General features: G+C 35.8%; 1 protein-coding gene across 1 annotated transcript; it reads right to left on the bottom strand.

Annotated features, from left to right (window-relative positions):
- Positions 1-1742: 1742 nt before the first annotated feature.
- On the bottom strand, positions 1743-9744 carry LOC111998727 (cullin-3A). The gene is made up of 2 exons (XM_065776696.1): positions 9174-9744; positions 1743-3925 (listed from the first exon to the last, which is right to left on the bottom strand). The coding sequence occupies exons 1-2, from the start codon at positions 9332-9334 to the stop codon at positions 1888-1890; spliced, it is 2199 nt and encodes a 732-aa protein (XP_065632768.1). The 5' UTR covers positions 9335-9744; the 3' UTR covers positions 1743-1887.
- Between the last annotated feature and the right edge of the window lie 13537 nt (positions 9745-23281).

Here is a 23281-nt window from a genome sequence, read left to right as displayed (position 1 = left end):
AGTTTGGTGAATAGATTCTAGCTGTCCATTAATAAAGCCCAATGGCAGAAACGTTTTAGCATCATGCTGACAGCAACAGTGAGTTTATGGCCTTTACTTTCTGTACCTGACACCTGTAGGGGTTGGTTTCCTTTAATACCACTTTCAATAACACCAGCTCATAATTTCATACATCTGAGCACATTGACCGGTGAAATATATTTAAGTTCCTTTTCAGTTTTGATTGAATTATAATATTAGTTTAAATTGTTAAATAAATTGCTCTGGGTTGCCACCTCCCCTCCTACGCAATTTTAAATTTTAAAAAAAAAAAAAAACTGTTAAACAATGGGAAAATCATTTCTCTTTCTACACATCTCTAGATTCTCTACCTTACTGTGGGCTGAAAATAATTGCGTTGGGCGACGCGCTATTTTTGGTGAACGACGTGTAGCGGTCGATGCTGTAGTACCTTTGCTCCCACAAGGAACCCAACGAACCACTATGCCCAAATTGTCCCCAATCCCCTTCCAGATACTTCTTCAAGCCCACAAACTTGAACCTATACAGGAACGCTTAGTTTATAATAAAGGAGTGACGGAATAAGAATTTGTGATTTTCTGAAATTAGCTTACTGGCTCATTTATGACACATGGGTACACTAATTTGTGAATATTATGGATGACAAGTGTCGAAGAAAGTAGGGGCCTAGTTGGAAACAAATCTTCATCTAGGTATGTTTTTGCAAAAGTAATAAGTGATCTTGACAGGTGGAGATAAGGCTAACAAACTAATATATATATATATATATATATTTAAAAGGGTTAAAGCTATTTAGTCCCATCTATCTCTTCCTTGAAACTATTCATTCTTTGTCAATGTTAGCATCTGGGTCACGGTTTTGGCAATAGGGGTCATCGTAACCAAAAAGAGGATTAGACATTTTCTAATAATCTTCATATGGCCACTGTTGTCTACAAACTTCTAGATCAATTAGTACTATTTTAGATAAGATTCTTTTATTAAGGAATTCTGTATTTGTAAGGGCATGGTGACAAGATACCCAAAAGGTGTCTTTGTGTAAATGAAAAGTGTCGTCTAGGTTAGTGATCCAATGCATCTTTGATAGGTGGAAGATTCCTTCTGCTTAGATATCATTTTTAGAATTGACCTTAGCAATTAAACATCCATATAATGACATTCCATACTTTTGTTTAGATGAAAGTGAGTGAGGAGCTATCAAAGTAGACGTTAGGTCAGGGTTAGAGCTTTAGAGGTGCTTTCAGTACATAAGGAAAAAACATTGAAGGGAGAAACATCTTCTCAAAACCTTGGGTTAATAATATACCTACTTCTAGGTTGGACTCTTCTCAAAAAGAAAAAAAAAAACTATAGATAGGTTGGACAAGTCAGTAAAAAGAGCCAAAAGAAAAAACAAACTAGACAACGAACCAAATAAAAAGAAAAAAAGGGAGACTCAGTAAGAAACGGAAAATAATGTTCTCCATTTCATGCTTTAGCGAACACTGTTAGATACATAAAATAATCCTTCAGAGAATTGGAGAGCAGGACCTCCCAAGTAGACTTCAAAGTGTTTTGCTGTCAGCCTCTAACATATGGGATCATTAGCTGGGTGTTTTTACTAAGTGACCATTGAGGAATAGAGCCGAGACTCCTTGCAATTTAATACGAGAGACCTATGCTAACTATCGAGTATTTGAGTGTGCTTATCAAGAATTGCCAGGATGAAGTAGTACAACAAATGGGGAAAGCAGCAATGACATTTCATTAAAACCAATAGAACAGAGAAGAAATTTAAAATGAAAGTGAAGAAACAATTTCCACTTACTAAAAAAGTTACAATAGCAATCGCCATGATATTTTTCTAACATGAGATCAAGCCATGCTTCAGGCAAGATACCGATACAATTTCCTGTCACTATTATCCCTCTCCAAAAAATCCCGCTCAATTAGGGACTCAATCCGTTTCTTAATCTCTGTCGGATTTGCCAGGAACCGGGATTGCAACTGCTTTGTAACCTCGGCTATTATATTGTTATGGTCCAGCTGCCTCCTTGATTTCATGATCCTAACTATTGCGGCTTCAATCTGGGGCTTCCTGTCCTCCTCCACCCTCTGCCGCGTCTCCTGTTTTTCGGGTTCTGATTCCTTCTGTGCAACTACAGTTCCTATCTTCACCTTGTAGAATTTGCTTGTGAACTTGTCATTAACAAAGAATGCGTCATCCTCACCAATGTCTTTACTCATAGGCTCTTTTCGAAGTACGTTCTTTCCCTTCACACAAGCCATGGACTGGAGACACCTCTTCAAATCTGAAGCAGGTATCTCAGTAGCCTGCTCAATCTCCTTGTAGTTAAGCCGATCAGCATTGTTAAACAGCATTAGTACACACATCTGATAAGTGGAGACATTCAACTCATGCTTTTGACCCTTCCCAAAGGTCGCTTTTATATCTGCTGTACCCATGTTAGTTTGCCAGGACAACCTCCGACCAGTATGAGTCCCAAGATAATATGCCCGAAACTTCTCACATAGTACGGACATTTCAGCTGGCAGGTTGCATGTAGCACTAGGCTGTGTTGGCCAAGACCCTGTTGTCAGAACCTGGACTGTCAGTGTAGGGCCATCCCCAAGCTCAGGGTGGCTGGCATAAAACCCATGCATTGTATCCTGAGAGGTTTTCATGTCTGTAAACATGCCCTCTAATTTTGAAGTAAATTGGTACCCACATTCCGTCTTGAGCTTAACTATCAAGCTTCTCTCTGCATCATCTGAGACAGTTTTCCCAGATAAAAGCCGCTTTGCCAAATGCTGTTTGTAATACTTTTCAAATACATCTTTCTCCTGCAAGTAACGAAATAACATCATCACCTTGTCAAGTATAATCTCTACATCCTCCTCACTAACCCCCTTCAGACCTTTACGTAGTTTTTCGTCCACAAACAATGAAATAAACTCCGGAGAACGAGCATTCAAGTTAATAAAGTATTCGAAGGATGAATTTAGGGCATTCTGGAAAGTCTTGTCATTGTTAAATGATAACGTAATAATGTTATCATACTTGTCTTTCTCGTCCAAGAGCCGCTGGACAAATTCCACTGGATCCTTGAGCCTTTCCGGGTCAGTAACTAGCTGCTTACCGGTCTCCCTGATGTGAGAAGTCATTACTTCTCTTATTTTTAAGAGGCCATCCTGAACCCGACGGAACAAAACATACATTCTTCCCAGGTCTTCATACTTATCGTCAAGAAGCATGTTTACCAAGCCAGAATTCTCCATTTGGATTAGTCTCACCATGTGGTTAGCAATCATCTCCTTCTCCACTACATTAGTTATCTTTGTTTCACTTTGGGCATCCAAGTAATGTGTCACTCTCTCCATTTCCTCATTTAGACGCCTCTCAGCTTTCTTTAGGTAATCTCCACAATCACAACACTCGATGAACTTCTGTGATTCACCCCTGTAAAACTCAGCTGAAACCTCAAGAAAAGGCCTCTCGAAGTCTCCTTGGTAAACAGAAGAACCTAAATCCATTAGCATCTTAATTATATTCCTCATCAGCCCCCTGTTAATAACTTCACCAGTCCGTTCTTTAAGTACTAGTTCAAGAAGTGTGTTCAACAGTCTAGTCTGAATCTTGCTGGAGTGGATTATGTTATCTCTCCACAGGTTCATCCCAAGCTCATGAACAGGGGTCTTCTGGGTACTTGGAATGTAAGTTCTGTCCATGTACATAAGTATATCCCGGATCATCTGCAATGCCTTGTTATGATCATCCCATTTCCTGTGCAGTTCTTCCAGAAACAAACCTCCCTGCGCATCTTCAATCGATTTTGATATTTCTTTGAGATGTGAAGTCATAGTTGTAACCAATCCTGAGTACAGCTTATCGCCAAATTTGTGAAGCACCATGTTGTACGCATTTCTAAACCCAGGAAAATTAAAAAAATAACATCAAAACACAGGTCCAATTTCTCTGACAAAAAAAAGAAAAAAAAAATACCAAGCCAGAATTCTCCATTTGGATTAGTCTCACCATGTGGTTAGCAATCATCTCCTTCTCCACTACATTAGTTATCTTTGTTTCACTTTGGGCATCCAAGTAATGTGTCACTCTCTCCATTTCCTCATTTAGACGCCTCTCAGCTTTCTTTAGGTAATCTCCACAATCACAACACTCGATGAACTTCTGTGATTCACCCCTGTAAAACTCAGCTGAAACCTCAAGAAAAGGCCTCTCGAAGTCTCCTTGGTAAACAGAAGAACCTAAATCCATTAGCATCTTAATTATATTCCTCATCAGCCCCCTGTTAATAACTTCACCAGTCCGTTCTTTAAGTACTAGTTCAAGAAGTGTGTTCAACAGTCTAGTCTGAATCTTGCTGGAGTGGATTATGTTATCTCTCCACAGGTTCATCCCAAGCTCATGAACAGGGGTCTTCTGGGTACTTGGAATGTAAGTTCTGTCCATGTACATAAGTATATCCCGGATCATCTGCAATGCCTTGTTATGATCATCCCATTTCCTGTGCAGTTCTTCCAGAAACAAACCTCCCTGCGCATCTTCAATCGATTTTGATATTTCTTTGAGATGTGAAGTCATAGTTGTAACCAATCCTGAGTACAGCTTATCGCCAAATTTGTGAAGCACCATGTTGTACGCATTTCTAAACCCAGGAAAATTAAAAAAATAACATCAAAACACAGGTCCAATTTCTCTGACAAAAAAAAGAAAAAAAAAAGAAACACAAAATCCCAGAACTGTGCCTCTTTTTGTGTGTTTGGGGGGGGGGGGTTTGCAAACTTAAAGGCTGTCAACATCATATAATCACTGTGTTTCATTCATAATCGTCAGTCCAATGATATAGACATATCCTAAACTTCCACATTATTGAACTGCTTATAGGGCCCTGAGGGCTCTTGGCATGGCCAACACTCCACTAATACAAAAATTACACTAAAAACATAATTTCAAGACCAGACCAATGCACCTCTGTTATGTTTTCCTGCTTGCCTTAATTAAAAAAGGAAAAAAAGAAAAAGAAAAAAGAAGAAGAAGATAAACAAACAATACGAACGCTAGGGGAATGCCTTTCAGGCAGTTGGCTTGTTAAAAGAAAAAAGTAACAAAATTGCCTAACAGATATTAAAAAAATTGTTTGTAATTGCAAATTCTATTCAGTTTACTTGTAGAGAGAAAGTGGACTAAAGAAAAGATGATAAGGAAAGATTTGTGAGACTTCAAGTTGTGTACAAAATCCCAAACACTCATGCACCCGGGAGATTTGAACCCCCACCATACCCACCATCCCATACTTATGGGGGGTGGATGAGCCACTTGCACAATATCTCAGACATTCATTCTAGCAAGAAACTCTTGAAAAAATGATAAGTACGCAACTCCATAGAGAAACTTTATGGCAATCAAAAATCATTTTTGCTTTGAAAATTACCTTTAAGCATCAGGAAAAATAATGCTATTTTTTATTATTCTCTTTCTAACCATACACCCTGTGCCCTTAGTAATCTTGCAGCCTGGACATTCTACCACTATATATAAAGATTTTTTTTACCAAAGCATGCCACTCTGGACAAGAAGAGGTTACGTTGCCATTACCACTTCAGCAAAAGAACCAAGAAACTTAGGGAGAAGGATAGACATGGCTCTGAAATTGCCAGAACAACACCATGGAACCAGGTACCAACCAGGGAAATATAATAAAAGTAATTTGGCTACGATGCTGCGACTGACAGATTATGGCAGCAGCACATCATCTAAAGATATCTTCTAATCACTTCAGCAACGTTTTCTCTCTCCACAATGCTCACATGCTATTGAAATCATTTTGCAACTGAATTCAGTTCAGAGGGTTTTGAAAAGAAACGTTATTATCAACTTACTGCTATCCATGTACACTTCCGGTGTACCTGGATATTTTGATTAATGATCTTTCGTTATTTATCCAAGAAGATATATATCAATTCAAAACCGAATCATCATTCAATTAGATTTCACACTTCTTATTTATTTATAAAGCCAAAGTTGAGAGAAAATCCAATTAGATTTTTCAATTGAAGTCCAATTTTGCTCCACTTGTCTCATCTAAATTTTTTTTTAACTTTTTGTGCCAATTGAGTTAATACGGTGCTAAAATCAAGGAGCCCAATATTAATCAACCATTGAAAAACCAATCAACCTACAACTAAACTAATAAGAAAAAACCCTCAGTCCTCTCTCTCTCTCTCTCTCTCTCTCTCTCTCTTCCAGCAACATTTGCGTTTGTTTAATTGCCACAGTTTTTTGGCCATGGAAAATGCAGAATTTCAAAAGCTTCCAACTTCTTCTAAAGAGTGTTAAGGAACCAAAAAATTATGAAACATAACAAAGAAATCACCTTCCTCAATGAAGACAGACAACCTGAAATCAGTTGCTTTCAACACTGCCCCTTCATCCTTAGTAGACATCGTGGAAAATTCTTAGGCTTAAGATCTCGATGCATCACACCCATGAAATGGAAAATATTGACAACATTCACAATGGCCCTACAAATACCTGAGGCAGCCCTCTAAGAATACTGGCCTTGTGCTATTATTCTATCAAAAAAGCTCATCCCGCAGCACAAAGTTCCATCACAAGGTGCACAACCTATCCTCATAAGCACCCCCGAATTCCACGATGTTTGGCTGACCAGATGTGTTGCAAAATCTGAACCTCTCTCTTTATATCATCCCTATCATTCTTGGACACGAGCTTACGTTGCAGAATGGATTTGCAGACATATGTTTGACCAGTTGATGCCAAATTGATATCAACCCAATTCTTTTCCAAGAGATCACAAGATTGAAAAACATCCTATGTGATGCTGTCCTTTTCTTCTTCTTATTTCGAGATTTGAATATAAGCTATTTTTTCTTTAGCTTCATAATCTTGGCATATCGGATTGTGCTCCACTTATTTATTTGGGTGAATTGAAGTGTCCTCTACATGCTGCATTTGGTCTTGCTAAAGATGTATTGATTTCATAGAGTGGTTATAACCTCCTGGCCCACAAGTTTTTTTTTTTTTTTTTTTTTTTTTTTTTTTTTCAAATTAACTTTCATACTTGGTCATATTATGGGCGTAGTTCAATTCAGTCATATCATATGAAATATGAGGCTTTAGTCTCAATTATTTATCAAGTTCTCTAATGTTATATCTGTTGATAGGTGTTTCTTTCGTGTCAACATTTTTGTGATAATAGTGGCTGAAGGGACCAAGAATGGACATCCCAGAAAAAAATTCCCGACCTTGCTATCATAAAGACAGACTCTATCTATTTGTTGTGTTTTGAATTATAAGGCTTTCTCTGATACTGATGAAGCTGTTCTAAAGGATGCTTTTGGACAGCCTAGTGAGATAATTGAAGGTAATGTGGTAGATTGTTTAGGTTGTAACTTATACTTTCAGGTTTAGATGACCTTAGATTTACCTGAGGGTATTGTGCTGTCATATTTGGCAATCAAAACTGTATGTGACCACATTAATAGGAGATCAAAAGGGCATGGGCTTGTGCAGTTTGCTTCTAAAACAATGGTCTCCACAGCTCTAAAAGAAATGGATGGACAGGTAAATTTAGTTTGGCATGATATTATTATTTTTGCCTTACAAATAGCCCTGTTAAGCGCCTAATCTTAAATAAAAAAAATAAAGTGAATAACTAAAATTATGTTTGATGACCCTCTTCAGGGGTTGGATGGCAGAAATATTCGTGTGTATTATGCACACAAGGATAACAACTTGGATCTTGGGTACAGTCAATTTCAGTCATAGAGGAATTTGATGTTAGGACCAAGTTTCACCTTCTAGGACACTATACTGAATCAGTTCCTCTAAAATTTCTTGGCTCTTACCATGAGATCATTTGATGAAGCTCTTAGCTATAAGCTATCTGGTAGAGTTTATATATCTTAACTCCAAGAGGTGACCTAACCTTACTTCTATGGCCATTCTTTTGATGTTATGCTGGAACCTAGAGATTTAGATCATGCTATCTTGAGTGCACACCACCACCCCCCCCCCCCCCCCAAAAAAAAAAAAAAAAAAAAAATGCATGCATTCAGACATAAACACGCAAAATTGCAATTAATCTATGGTTTAAGATTGCAGGAGGTGGAAACTTATTATAAATTCCTTTAATTTGAGCTTATGTTTCCTATATGTTTAATAACCCATGTTTAACATCAATAGTACCACTACAACTAAAAGTTTTGTACGTAAGCACGAGTTACAAGCTAGTAATATTAATAGAAGTAGTAAAAAAAAAAAAAAGACACGTCAATTAAGAAAGGAACAAAGAGTATGCTTTAGGATAGAATTATAATGGTGGAAAAGTATACTTGTGGCCAACCCTAGAATAATTTGTTGTAGATCCATAGCTGACCCAAATCTTGAGACTATGGCTCGGTTGTTGTTGCTTTAAGACACATGGCATTTAAAAATTTAATGGTCTTGGAAAACCACACAAAATCAAATAAATGTCACATGTCTCACATCTAGTTAAAAATGAGAGGGGATCTCTTAGGACTTAGCGAAACATTGAAATTTTAATTTCTTAAGCATTCAAAATCCCAGTCGGGGAATCCTAAATCCTCAAGAATAAAAAAAAAATCTATTTAAAAAATATAACCAACCGAACAACCCTAAGCACAATATTAACAACAACAACAACAAACCCTTACTACTAAATTTTTGTGTACGTCGGCTACAAATACTCAACAGATTAGTCAGAGTTAGCCACACGTATTCTTTTCCTCCATTCCATTCAATCCAACGTCATATTCTCTGTTACTTTCTTAATTGAAAACATTTCCTCATTTACACTACACTCAATTTGAAAATGGCCAAAATTCTTTTTCAACTAGTTTTACCTAAGTTCAAAATTAAGTCTCATTTAAACAATATTTAATCATTTGGGCTTAAAAATTAGTACAAATTTAATTAAAACACAGTCACATTAAATGGTATTTATTAACCTCAACTAATTTTTCCTCTATCAGAAATCAATCTAACAAGCTAACCTAAAATCAAATTATTCAATTCCCAAACGAAAATTGAAATCAAACTAATCTCAAATAAACCAAACATTAAAAAAAAAAAAGCATAGAATTGAATTGAATCGAAAATTTTGAGAAACCTGTAAAGCTCTTCGAAGCTAAGGCCACTAGCATTGTGATTGTAAATCTCGTGGATTGCATGTTCTAGAATGTTCCACGTCTTCTCTGCGTATTTCGGATCCACCACAACCCGATGTTTGAACGCCTCTATCTGAAAATTCCTCTTCTTCTGATTACTCATCTTTCAAAATCCCCAAAAAAAAAAAAAATCCGAAACAAGAAAAGAAAAAAAATGAAAACTCCGATTTTTCCCTTTTTTTTTTTAACTCTATATATTATGAATCGGAACCGGAATTCGAATTCATGGAATCCAAAATCCGCGAATTCCTTTTCCTTTTCCTTTTCCTTTTCCTGGGTTTAAAATTTTTTTTGTCAGATCGATGAGAAGCGGGATTTGTGGGGAAACTGGAAACCGGGAATTTACCGGGAGAGTTTTTTTTTTTTTAATTGTTGGAGGGAAATGAAATAAATTATGGAATTCGGGTTTTATAAAATTTGGAGGTGAAAGGAGGTTGTGGGAAGCAAAGCAGGAGAGTTGGGTATTTGGTTTATAACTTTATATAATAGAGAGAATGAAGGTGGATTTGTTCACAAATTTCGGTTTGTTTTATATATATATAGAAACGTTTCTTTTGAGACTTTTATTACACGTTTCGAAGTTAAAATTCTTTTTTTTTTTTTTTTTTTTTTTTTTTTTTTTTTTTTTTTTAAGTCATGTATGTTTGTGTGATAAGATATTGAGAATGCTTGGTTGGTTGAATGAATGGACTTGAAGAAGTTGCCGTAAATTCGGAGATTTCAAGATATTCATTATACTACCGGTTTTATAAGTTTGTGCAGTTTGATTCTTTTTGAGTTATGTGTGTGTGATGCATCATCGATGACGTCTGATTGGTTGATTTAATAGATTTGAAGAATTTGCCATAAATTCAAAGATTCCAAGTTATTCATTATACTGTAGGTTCATAAGGTTTAGCAATTTAATCCTTTTTAAATTATGTGTGTGTGTGTGTGTGATGTGTCATCGAGGACGCTTGATTGGTTGATTCAAATGGACTTAAAAAACTTGCTATAAATTTGAAGATTCCAAGTTTTCTATTATACTACTGGTTTCGCAAGGTTTTGCAGTTTAATCCTTTTTAAGTTATGTGTGATGTGTCATCGAGGACGCCTGATTGGTCGACTCAATGGATTTGAAGAACCTGTCATAAATTTGAAGATTTCAAGTTTTCTACTATACTAGAGGTTCATAAGGTTTTGTAGTTTAATTCTTTTGAAGTTTTATGTGTGTAATGTGTCATCGAAGACGCTCAATTAATTGATTCAATGGACTCAAAGAACTTAAAGTAAATTCGAAGATTTGAAGTTATCAATTTATAAGGTATTCACGGTGTCTCGTAAGTAGGGAGTTGAATAATTGACCAAAATACCGAGATACCATTTTAAGTCTATATATTTCAATGAGTTTATGTACACAATGAATTTCACACTTTTTTTTTTTCCTTTCACAAATGACTTGGTAATATGGGATTGGTGGACATTAAAAATGGTGTTAATTGTAGTTCCTTAATTAGTAAAAAAATATATACTTGTATAAATTGTCTCATATACTCCAAAAGAGAATCAATGTGTGTTTTGATTAAATTTCTACTGAATGCTCAAGGTTTACAAAGATCTAATTGTACCAATAACAAAACAAGATTTTAAAATATTGAACATAAAAACAAGTTAATAGAAGAAAAGAGTTAACTCAAACACATGTTATATTCAAGGGATAATTACAGTAAACCTACCTGTGGTATGACTCCTTTTTACTTTGCCTACCCGTGGTTCAATCATTTACACTTTGCCCACCTGAACTTCAATCCGTTACTTCCGTTACTCATCCGTTACCCACCTCTGTTAAAATCAAGGGTAAAAATGTATTTTATCTTCACTTTTATGTCTCTCTCCTCTAAAAACAAAAAATAACAGAAAAAACTCAAACAAACAAGATCAAAGAGGGGGGTTTTGTAGCTTGGGTTCAAGAACACACTTGCTCTTGGTATGAACAGTCTTGAGCCAATCAATCCAAATAAAATTTTCATATTCACACAAATCCTAAAAAACATTTAAAAAAATCCTACACTTGAAAGTGCTCTATTCTAATTTCACAAAAATCCTTTCAGACACTTTCAGTTATTCACAAAAATCATACATGACTTCACCTTAGTTCTCTCTCAAATCTCAAACCAAAACCAAAGCAAACCCCTCTTCAAAACCTAGACCCACCACACTTAGAAACACAAACACAGGCCCACTACACCCACAACAAAGAAAATAAGATAGCAGAGAGAGAGAGAGGCAGATTGAAGTCACAGTCGGAGCCAAATTCAACGCAAAGGAACCCACTGTTGCAATATTCATTTGTCATTGCTCCGTTCACCACCACCATTGCTCTATTCACTACTGCTACATTGGTTCGATTCATTCGTCTTCCTCAACTAGCCGCTCATGCTCACCTAAGCTCTCTATTTGGTTAGCCATCTTTGTTCCTTCTCGCTAACCCATCTCTCTCCCAGTCACCCTCTCGCCAAGCCATCTTACCCACAATGCAATCTTCAAACTCGACGGAGAGGAACAAAATTGAAATTGAAATTTTTGCTGCAGCCACTGACTACAACGTCATCGTTTTTGGTTGATTGTGGATTATGGGTGATGTCGTGAGTGGGTTGGGTTTGAAGAGAGGGAGAAGTCAGAGAGATAGAGATGAAGAGGGAGAAAAAATAATAAATAAATGAAGGAGATGGGCCTGGAAGCTATTGGATTTTTTTATTATTTATATTTGATTTGTATTCCTCCAATTTATTCTCATAGAAGTTCTTCAGCAATAAAAAATCCTAATTTTTTTATTTTTGTTATGTTTGTTTTTTCTTAAAAAAATGTTTTTCTAACGGTAAAGAGAAATGTGGGTAACAGAGCCCTAACGGAAGTTACCATAGGTGGACAAAGTATAAATGATTGAACCACAGGTAGACAAAGTGAAAACGGATTATACCACTGGTGAGATTACTGTAATTATCCCTGCATTCAATGATAATAGTAGGATACTCATATGAAAGTAATGTTGCTTTGATGGTCCAACCACAATTTGTTAGCTAAAAGAAGATATATAAAAGATTCTGAAAATTTAGTGGTTTTTACTTTTTAGTATTTCTTAAAGAAAATGGCTAATTTTCATTTTTTTTAAATAATTTTAAATCTAGATTTAAATTATTTACAATTACACTGTTAACACACTTTTCAATAGTTTACAAAAAATGATAGATTGTGTGATTGATCTATTAAAACTTTCACCTGAATTAATTATTGCTATACATTTGTACATCATTCATAACTTAACACATCAATGAACTGTGAAATGCCAAAAATATGTGTCATAGACTTTCATTTTTTTTTTTTTTGATGGGAAGACTGTGAAAATTAATATTTCTCATGAAAGGCTACAAATACATCATATAGAAGAGCTTGTTCAATAAAACAAGGGTTGTCCTCTATCCAAGTAGAAAAATTCGCAATACCTAAGGCATGCTTTGCTAAGAAATGGGCTGGCCTATTGCCAAGCCTACGTACATGAGACAACTCCACGCTCCAAAAATCATGAAGGGAAGAAAGGACACCAATGGTGTCACACCATACATTATAGCAGCAACAGAGCAGGGGGAGGGACCAATTCCTTTAAAGCATTGATCAAGTTCAGTGAGTCGCTCTCAAGGAGAATGTCATGGATAAGTAAGTCTTTTGCAAACTGTACCCCTGCCTCCAAAGCTTTGGCTTCCACCACCACAGCTCCAAGGGGAGCTTTAATTTTTTTACTACAAGCTCCAACCACACTGCCCTCAGCATCACGGATCAATATCCCAATCCCAGCAGCTTTTTGTGCCCCAAAAACCTTATTTTGTAAATAATATGTTTTGGATTTTAGTCACTTGTAGCATGGTGTTACTAGAGTCTAGAACCCTCACCAGATATCGACATGTTTCGTATAAGTTGGTTAATTTTTAAGCTCGATTTATGTAAAATTTTAAGACCTTATTTATCTTAAATACAATTATGCTTTTATCTATAAATAAATAAATAAATAAATAAACAAACCCACTTAAAAAAAAATCATATGTCAAGGACCGGGGCCCAGTAGTTTTGGGCTCCATTGGGTGAATTTTGGCCCAATGATTTTGGGTACTTGGTGAGTTCTTACATGTATCCCACCTTTTTTTTTTTTTTTTTACATTTTTTTTTTCTTGAGATAGTTTAAACTTATAACGTTCATTTTTTATGATAACTCTTTATCATCAAACCAAAACGCCAATTAGCTTTTGGTGTAGGCGGGGATTGAATTCCAAATCTCTTATTCAACTATAAAAAATTTTACCAGTTAAGTTAAGTGAAATATACTTTCAAAACAATATTTAAGTTAAGTAAAATAATGCAATATATTGTCAAATTAATAGTAAGTTGAATTGACATATTTAAGCTCAATTATCTCATCAATGGAGACTAGCCTAATAAGTTACAGTTACTCCTACATCAATTCAGTGGCCGCGGTATATCCCATCAAGAACTATGGCAATTATTAGCCCAAGTACTCGATGGGTTGTCACTCTCAAGATTATTAAATGCCATACCTTGGAGATAGCCTGCAATCATGCTGTTTATGCTCATAATGTCAAACATGTCACGGCTTTTTTTTTATTATATTAACATGCTACTAACCCTGTTGAATCTCACAAAGTATTGCCTGAACTTGATTTGAAAACATTCTAAAAAAAAAAAAAAAAAGATTTGAAAATGTCATTATTAACATGCTACTAACCCTGTTGAATCTCACAAAGCTTTGCCTCAACTGTTACCTATTGGCTATTGCAGGTTTCTTATTATGATGCGATGTGATCTCTCTTCTCAAACTTAGATATTCCTTTTGTGATTTGACCTTTTTGGTACAGCAAAGGATGCAACAAATTATTTGACTTTCTTGTCTATGATAGCCAGTCTAAATGGGCATCCAAGCGTTTTGTTAAACTTTATCTGAACAGGAATTAATCCTTTTTACATTAAGGATTAGTGCCTATTTGGTAAGATGATTTAAAACCATATATATATATATATATATTTAAGAAAATCACTTTAAAACCTCACTTTTGATTATTATATATAACATTTTTCACATCAATGAAGTAACAAGTTACTGATTTTCATATTGTAGACAAGCCAACAATGGAAGGGTGTAGCTTTTGATAAAGTGTACCTATTTAGACTTTAGAGTATTTGGCTTCAGTTTGAGGGCATGTATGCTTCGGATGAAAGTTTCCAAGTTGATGTCTTCCTTCAACATTCAATACTTGCTTACATGAAAATGATGAAAATAATACATAAATTCTTAAATCGCCATTCCCATGTTTGTCAAGTTTTGCAGGAATCGCTTTTCAAGGAGGCAATTGGGATGAGTTAGGAGCTGAGATTTTCGATTCAAATTTAAGAATTGGATTCTTTAATTAAAGTTTTGGCAATGTGGTGGATGGCAAAAAGGAAAGTGGTGATTCCATGTTGTGGATCTTTTTGTATTGTTGCATATTTAGCATAAATGATTTATTACAAGCATATATTCCTTCACGTGCTGTCCATGACAAAAATAATGAGAATTAGTTCACATCACCTCCTCCGAACTAAGCACAAGGCACAACTTCCTCAACTCTCTTTTTGTCAAAATGTGTTTCGACCAAACAATTGGGATTAATGCTTATCTAATTCTGAGTCTACAAAAAGTAATTAAGTGGAAATCAATTTTATCTAGGAGGAGATTTTTTTTTTTTTGGTTGAATCTAGGAAACTCTAAAACAAGCTCTTTCAAGAATTTTGCTGACATATATATATGCATATTGGGAAAGACTTCTGCAATAGCAGAAATTTCTTTAGAAATGAAAACAAAAAATTGAAGATCATAGATTAAAAAAAAGTAACAAAAATCAAACCTCTCAAACATCGTTAAGAAAAGCATCATTGGATCCGTCACAGGCCTCATCAGCCAATTTCATAAAGAATTCTGAAGTCTAGAAGGACTAATAATATTGAAGGAGATTGAAGAAGCCTCTCATCATCATCATCAGTAGCATGAAGTGATCCTTCCTATCTGCAGCTACAGTAAGGTAAGGCACATTTTTCAGCATTGTTCCCTAATCACATTAGATACGGTGTTAAAACACATGTTTTCCTCTTTCTATTAGGTTTCATTGCACACCTCCGCCAGTGATGAGTACACTGCCTTCTGTAATCAACCAACAATAACAAGCATTAGTATAAATGTCTTTAGCTTAAATATTTTATAATCATTTAAATTTTAGACTGAATTTCTTTAGGAGTAGCTTTGTAGACTTGTGTGTATTTGAGGTTTCTCCTCATATCAAACACGTAATGTGGAGAGCAGATGACTCTAGAAGATTGCCTAATAAACTCTAGTTATACAACAACAACGGCAAAAACACATATCATTCCTGCAGTTGTAGTTTAGTGATTCAAACATTGTGCCACATTTGCAATAAGAGTTGAACATTTTGACTTGCTATATGGCATATACATGTAGAATGCAGAAATAGTAGTGCTAGACACAATAGAAACATCAACTCTCCATCATAATTTATTACATAAAATTTTTAAATCACATTTACAGAATTTTCTCATGGAAATATAGGGGTAGTAAGAAACTTGGTAGGCTCTGAAGCAGTTACTTTGTAAACTTCCTTATTGAATGCTCCAGTACCGTTTATGCCCATTGCAGTGGATCATTCTCCAAAGCTCTAACCTTAATGAGAAACTTTCTAACATGTTCCAGTGCTTGTGCCCACTAAAGACTTACCATTATTCACCTTATCTGTTTTGCAACCACCAGTTGCATCAGATTGGTTGTGTCCCAAGTTCAACAATTAGAAACTTTTTTGATACACCGTGCTAAACCAAAGATTTGCTTTGGAGCCTCTGCACACAATTGAGAATCACAGAAATTAGAGCACCACTATCAAATAAACTTCTTAGACTAAATAAAGTATATTTAATATCATGAAGCAGATACCAAACCCAGATTTTACCAGAATGAAAGACGTACAGACATTGTGTATATTAATAACAATAAAAAAGAATGGAAGAAGAATTTATAAATTTGCCATCAGGAAAAAGAAATAGAGAGAAAAAAAGAGGGAAACAAACCAAATAAATAACTAACTAATTTGTGTGGCCATCAAGAACCTTTAGTCATCCAAGTTCAACCAAATCAAAGCTAATCATTCATTTTCAAATTTAGAATTCCAATTCAATAGCTAATACTTTTATAGTTAGATTTGACCCAACTGCACAATAGTTTTATAAAGCAGATTGCTTATCCACAATCTTAATCACAAATCACAGAATGAGATATTCTCGTGATGAGATTGCAAAAAATTATTAGGGGAAATAAGCATCGAAAGTTTATTGAATCAAATATTCTAAAAATTGATAAATAAAACACTCATGCAAATAAGTTACAAAACAAAAGGCAAGCCTTTTATCAGTATATTTGCTTCTGTTCCAGCCACTTTCACATTAGAGCCACAAAGAAATACATCATCGCCTCGCAGACACTACAAAACTTTGCAACTTTGCAATTCTCAAGGCCAATGATCTCTGCAGAGTTAAGGTTATCACACATGAATGAAAAACTTAGAATGTACACCTCTCAGCAAGTTCCTGCCATGTAAGTTCATCAATATCAGAGCATGTCAAGCATGGTTTTCTAAACATAAATCAAGATGTCTGTGTCTTTCTTCCACCCCTATCTGAACATAGAACTTAGATTCTGCAACATCAAAATTAGGTTCTACAAATGCTGCCACCTAGTAGCACTTCTTGCAGTTAGCAGTTAAACCCGGTCAAAGTTCTCATAGTAATAAAGGAATAGCCATTTATAAGTTCCCCCTCAAGTTTCTTAAATGATAAAGATTCCTCCAGGCTGCAACTTCAAGAAATGACATGATAACTCCCAAGGTGAACAAGTAGAACAGAATAAGTTGAGTATATGACACAAAAAACCCTTTACTTTTCTTCTTCATGCTAACATTAGCATCAACCCATATCACCAGTTGAATTTGAAGGAAGCTTTAAGCTAACTGGCTAGCCAGTAGGACAGCAATAATTCATGACAGATTTCTCAACTACCTTCCTATATATTCTTACAACCTTTGAGCAAACCATCTGAATCTTTCTCAATTTGTATGCCAGTGTTGCCGTTGACCAGAAGAAAACCACTTCCAACAATCCATGGTTTTGAAATGTCACATCTATTCTTTAAGAAGTTATATTCTGAACAGGCATGGGTACCAAGAACATGTTCTATAATCTATTGCACAAATTATGCATCTTGTCCAAATTTGTCTTGGTCCAACCACTTCACAAGTATTTAGATTTAAGAATTCATTAATACTATCTATTGTCGAGAAGTTGTCAACTGTACAAAGATAAGTTAGTCTAATACTAAAAGTAAATGAAGTTTCCCAACACCATTTTCCTCTAATGTAGCATGTATGGTTCTTGAATTACCTTCAGCTTGCAAACCTGAGTAACTCCATTCTCAATGCCTAATGGGAACTTCTCAAACTTTCTTAGCAGCTTTCAAAATTTTTGGCTCCATTATGGAATAACTATACTCTAGTCTCCTGCATAAATTCAATCTCTGCACACGAAAGCTAACCTATCACTTGTGCCCCCAGATTATATGGAGTAGCAGTCCAACACCAACCCAAGATGACAAGTAACATCAAACACTAAACCACTTTTGGATTCTGACATGGTATCTTATGTGGTTTAGTATTGCTACCTAAAGCCTTTTATTTAGTTTGGAGACTGTCTCTTTCAGTAAAATTTCCAGCAAATTTCAATGTTTACGGCACCAAATGTTTAATATTTGATCTAGCAATATGTCTCACTCAGAAGACAGAAGATCAAATTTATTCCCCACATAATGGACCGGAAAGGACCAAAGTGGACCTAAAAGGACTGAATGTTTAATATTTGATCTAACAGTATGTCTTACTCAGAAGATCGAATTTGCTCCCCACATAATGGACCGGAATGGGCCGAAGTCGACGACTAGACCGATGTGGGCTGAATGGACTAAACTAGACCGAAATGGACCAAGTAGATCAAATAGACTGAACTGGACCAAAGTGGATGGAATGGACCAAACTGAACCAAATGGTCTGTAAAGCTCACTTTTGATTATCCTACACCACTGTCTTGTAGGATTTCTAATTATTTGGTTGAAATGAGATATGCGTAAAGGAATTTGTAGGTTTAGATGATGAGAATTTGGTTATTGCTCTATGGAAAAATAGGGATTATTATTATTATTTGTGTTATTGTTATCAAAGTTAATGAATTTTAATAGTAGGCTAATCACAAGGAAGTTGTGATTATGACAATGGACACAAGATGGACGTGTAATGTGGTGTTCATCAAATGAATTGGATTTGGATGGGGTCCAATGCCTTTGCACATTTTTGTGAGACTAAGGGCTCGTTTGGTAAGAGATTTCTAGTAACATTGTTTAAGTGTTGTGGAAATACATGTGTGTGAAAAAATATTGTGAAAATACGTGTTGTGGTATTTAAACAACGAAAACTGTTGTTTAAACAACGTTGCCAAACAAACTCTAATTATTTTACCTTTTTGGTACAACAAAAGATGCAATCAATTATAATTGACTTTCTTGTCTATGATTGCTAGTCTAAATGGGCATCCAAGTGCTTTATTAAACTTCTTTTTTTTTTGGTGAAACTTGTTAAACTTTATTCGAACAAAAATCAATTAATCCTTTTACATTAAGGATTAGTGCCTATTTGGTAAGATGATTTAAAACCATATATTTTGTTTTAAGTGATGGAGAACAGACTCCACGTCACCACTGGCGGCTCTACATTCAAGCTAAGGTGGTCACAGGACCACCCTGACTTGTAAAAAATGGCATATATACACTTGCCAAAAAAAAAAAAAAAAATGTTAAACTAACCTATTGTGACCACCTTAATAAAAATGTTAAACACTTTAACTTGAGCATTACAAAAAATTGGGTTCAACAAAAATAAGAATAATGCTATATTCACAATATTTTCATAATAATTTTACAATAAATCCAATGTAGTAAGTTGTTATTGATCCTAATTTGGGCTCAATACTGATATTATTTTTTACTACCAACATAAGATTTATTGTAAAAATATTGTGAACGTAGCATTAATCCAAAATTAGTTTTGCCCCCAAATATAACCCTTAATCCCTTTTATATATAAAAAAAAAAAAACTTAAATAACAACAATTAATATTAGCCCAAATAACAACAAACCTAAACCAAACAAAAACAAGATAAGATCAAACAACAACAAGTGATCTAATTATTCAACAAAAAGCCTACTATAAAACAAAAAGATAAAAATTGCTAAACATTCAAATTTGTAGTTTGTTTAACCTATTCAATAAAAATAATCTATAATTTCATTTTTCCCTAAAAAATGGTATCAGGAAAAGTATTGTGGTTGTCAGTTCTCCTTGGTGGTGAAGACAGTTATATTCTTTTTGGCTTGGAAGTCGTAATAATTTTACTCTCTTTAGTAACTTGACTCACAATTGTAACAAATATTGCTATTGCATCTTGTGCAATACCTAATATATTGTATAGGATTCGAATCTAGCTGCTACATTATTCATAATAAAAATAGAGACACATCAATAATTAATTAAAAAAGATAATTTAATTTGTTTGCATAATTAATTACAAAGGCATTAGGACTAATGGACTATATTACATGCCTTCCCTATCTAGATTTAACAACAAAGAGTCCTTTAAGGGGGTTTCAAAAGTGAAATAAAGTTGAAATTTCATTTTGTTGGTACGAAGGATAACAAAAGTCAAAATGAGAAACTTGTTTCTAAATTTTTTTTTTTTTTTTTTGGGTTGGGGGTGGGGGGGGTGGGGGGGGGGAGCAATAAAAAATAAAAGAGTTTTTTTTTTTTTGGTAAACAGGAAAAAACAAACAACTAACAAACAGGGAACAAATCAGGACAAAGCCTGTTACAAGGGATGCCATGAAAGTCAGCCTCAACAAAGGAGACCAAATCCACAGGAGGAGCAGAATGAATAATAAACTCTAAAGCTTGAGCATGGCCGGAATACGCTAAACGATCCGCGCATTTATTAGCCTCTCGAAAAATATGCCTGATACGAACGTGGGGGATTTTGGAAATCAAATCTTTGCAATCATCAAATAAAGGAGAGATTACTGAATTGTTGTAGTGGGGATTATTCAGAGCCTCCACAAGAGCCTTTGCGTCGAGCTCGACAATAATAGAAGGGAGTTTCATTTGGTGGCAAATCATTAGCCCATCACGAAGAGCCCAAACCTCCGCCGAGAAACTGTTCACGTTGCCCAGCTTCCTAAAAAACCAATCACCCAGTTTCCCTCTTCATCTCTGATCAAACCTCCCCCTGCTACCTTTCCCAAAGTTTCGCTCCAAGACCCGTCAGTATTCAACTTCAACCAACCCAACTCCAGTCTCTCCCACTTCACTTGTCTGAGAAACATTCGCTTGTTCCGACTTGGATGAGAGGCACAAAAGAAAAACTCCGAAGCTTGCAAAGCAATAATCTTACAAAGATTTGGGTTAACACTCTTGCTATTGAAAACAACTTGGTTGCGTTGTTTCCAAATCAACCAAAGAGCAAAGGAAAATAGAACATTCCAAGGAATACCCAATGCACTTTGAGAGAACTTGAGGCCCCCATTAGTGGTTAACCAATCCCTGATGTCCTGGGAGAAAAAAGAGGAGTGCAAACCGTGGTTACCCAACTGATGCCAAACGGATTTGACCAAGCTACAATCTCTGAGGGCATGCATGATTGATTCGGCTTCTAAATGGCACAATGGACAGGTAGTATCAAGAGGGAGTCCTCTTCTGGCTAGGCACTCCTTAACACCAATGCTTTGCTGCATACACTTTCAAATAAACATTTGAATCCTAGGCAAGGAGGGAAGCTTCCAAATCCAAGAACCAGAGAATGAACCAGTACCTGAGGAGTTTCTGGCAAGGAGATAGGCACTACTCATATCAAAATTTCCTTTTGAAGAAAACTTCCAGGCTAATTTATCGCTACACCTCGCCACACGGGGGATAGGGACAGCTTGGATGTCAGCTTTTACCTCAGAGGGGAGATCAAAAGGAATAGAATTCCAATCCCAACCAGTAGGAGAAAGCACATTTTTAATTTGCAAATCTTTCGATGCTTGAGGAAGCGGGCCTTGTATAACAGACCTGATGGGACCAAGTTTAGACCAAGTATCAGACCAAAAATTAAGACTGTTATCATGACCTGGTATCCATATGACCCCTTTTTTGAAAACTTCTTCACCTTTCTTGAGCCCTTTCTAGACAGGGGAGCTTGGAAGTCTTGCTTCGTTCCTAGCATTGATTCTTTGTCTATTGCAGTACTTGAATTTAAGAACCTTAGCCCAAGGGGCATTCCCCTTTTTGTGAAACCTCCAATTAAGCTTTGCCAGAAGCGCCGTGTTCCTTCCTTTAGCAGTTTGTAACCCCAAACCACCTGCCTCTTTTGGTTTAGCCACTTCGTCCCAATTAACCCAATGCATCTTTTTGGCATGCTCTGTCGTCCCCTATAGGAAATTTCTATTGACCCTATCAATGCCATTAAGGATTTTATTAGGAAGGGAAGCATATTGCTTCACATAATTCGGAATAGTTGAGGAGGACGCTTGAATAAGAACTACATGGCCAGCCATAGAGAGTAAGTTAGCTTTTCACCCTGCCAGCTTCTTCTTGACTTTATCTAACACAAAATCAAAATCAGGCTTGCGGTCACCTGAATGTTTTAAAGGAAACCCCAGGTACTTGCCAAGGTTTGGAGTCGAGTTGAACCCAAGAATACCAGAGAGGTGCTCTCTATGATCCGGATCCACATTGGGAGAGAAAAAAACACGAGATTTGGCTTCACTCACCCTCTGCCCGGATCTTTGGCAAAAATTATGCAGCACAACCTTAATGGTATTACAGTTATCCTGATCCGCACTTGCAAACAGCACCAAGTCATGCGCAAAGAATAAATGCGAGAAAAATGGGCCACTCCTAGAAGCTTTCACAGGAGTCCAGAGCTTAGTTTCACACTTCTCTTCAATCAAATGACCCAAGTATTCCATGCAAAGGATGAAAAGATAAGGAGAAAGGGGGTCTCCTTGTCTAATGCCTCTAGAAGGACAAAAGGAATCAAGGCATCCCCCATTGAAAAGCAGAGACAGCTCATAATAAGCTCAATAATAGCAGTAGGAAAATTGAAAAATAACAGCATTTCCCTAATTTTAAAAATAAAAGAGTTAGGAACTAGCCATGGCCATCTTACTTCCATCTTGAGGAATAAATGCTAAAGGGTCTCAAACTCAACGGTTTGAGTTCAATAAGGTGGATTAAGCCATAATCTAACATCATGTTCATCAAAGTAATGGTGGTTTTAGACTATAAAAGACAATAATTATTAAGTTAAAATTAATATTGTATTTATCAAGAACTTTGTTACTAAATTAGCATATTATGGTATTTCTAATGGAGATTTTCAAGATTCAAACCTCCCCCTCCCCATTATAGCTATCGAATTATCAAAAACATTAACATAATGTCTTTCCTCTGAAAGTTGGAACTCAGGACTTGTCTCATATGAAAATCCTAAGAACTACGTTATAAAACTGCACTTTGGGTCATGAAACTTTGCCCAAAATTTTTGTGGCATTGAGTCAACCAACCTAAGCCCATGGACACGAAGCAGTAAAGGGTCCTTATAGGCTCGCACTGGTTTCCCTCAAAATGGAATAAACAAAATGGTGAAAAAGGCATTGATATGGGCCCTAACTGGACTCAAACCCAGAATAAGCAAGTTGAATCAATAGCTTGCATAGTACAAGGCCAGCCCTGATTTCACTCATTTTTCACATATAATTATTGCATGTTAAAATTATTAGCTATCAAACTACAAGTGTACAAATTCATGTGCTAATGAATGTGGTTTTTT

This window comes from Quercus suber, unplaced genomic scaffold (genome assembly GCF_002906115.3).
Source record: "Quercus suber isolate HL8 unplaced genomic scaffold, Cork oak 2.0 scaffold_140, whole genome shotgun sequence".
In the NCBI taxonomy this organism is placed as follows: Eukaryota; Viridiplantae; Streptophyta; class Magnoliopsida; order Fagales; family Fagaceae; genus Quercus; species Quercus suber.
This window is presented reverse-complemented; position numbering and strand designations above follow the sequence as displayed.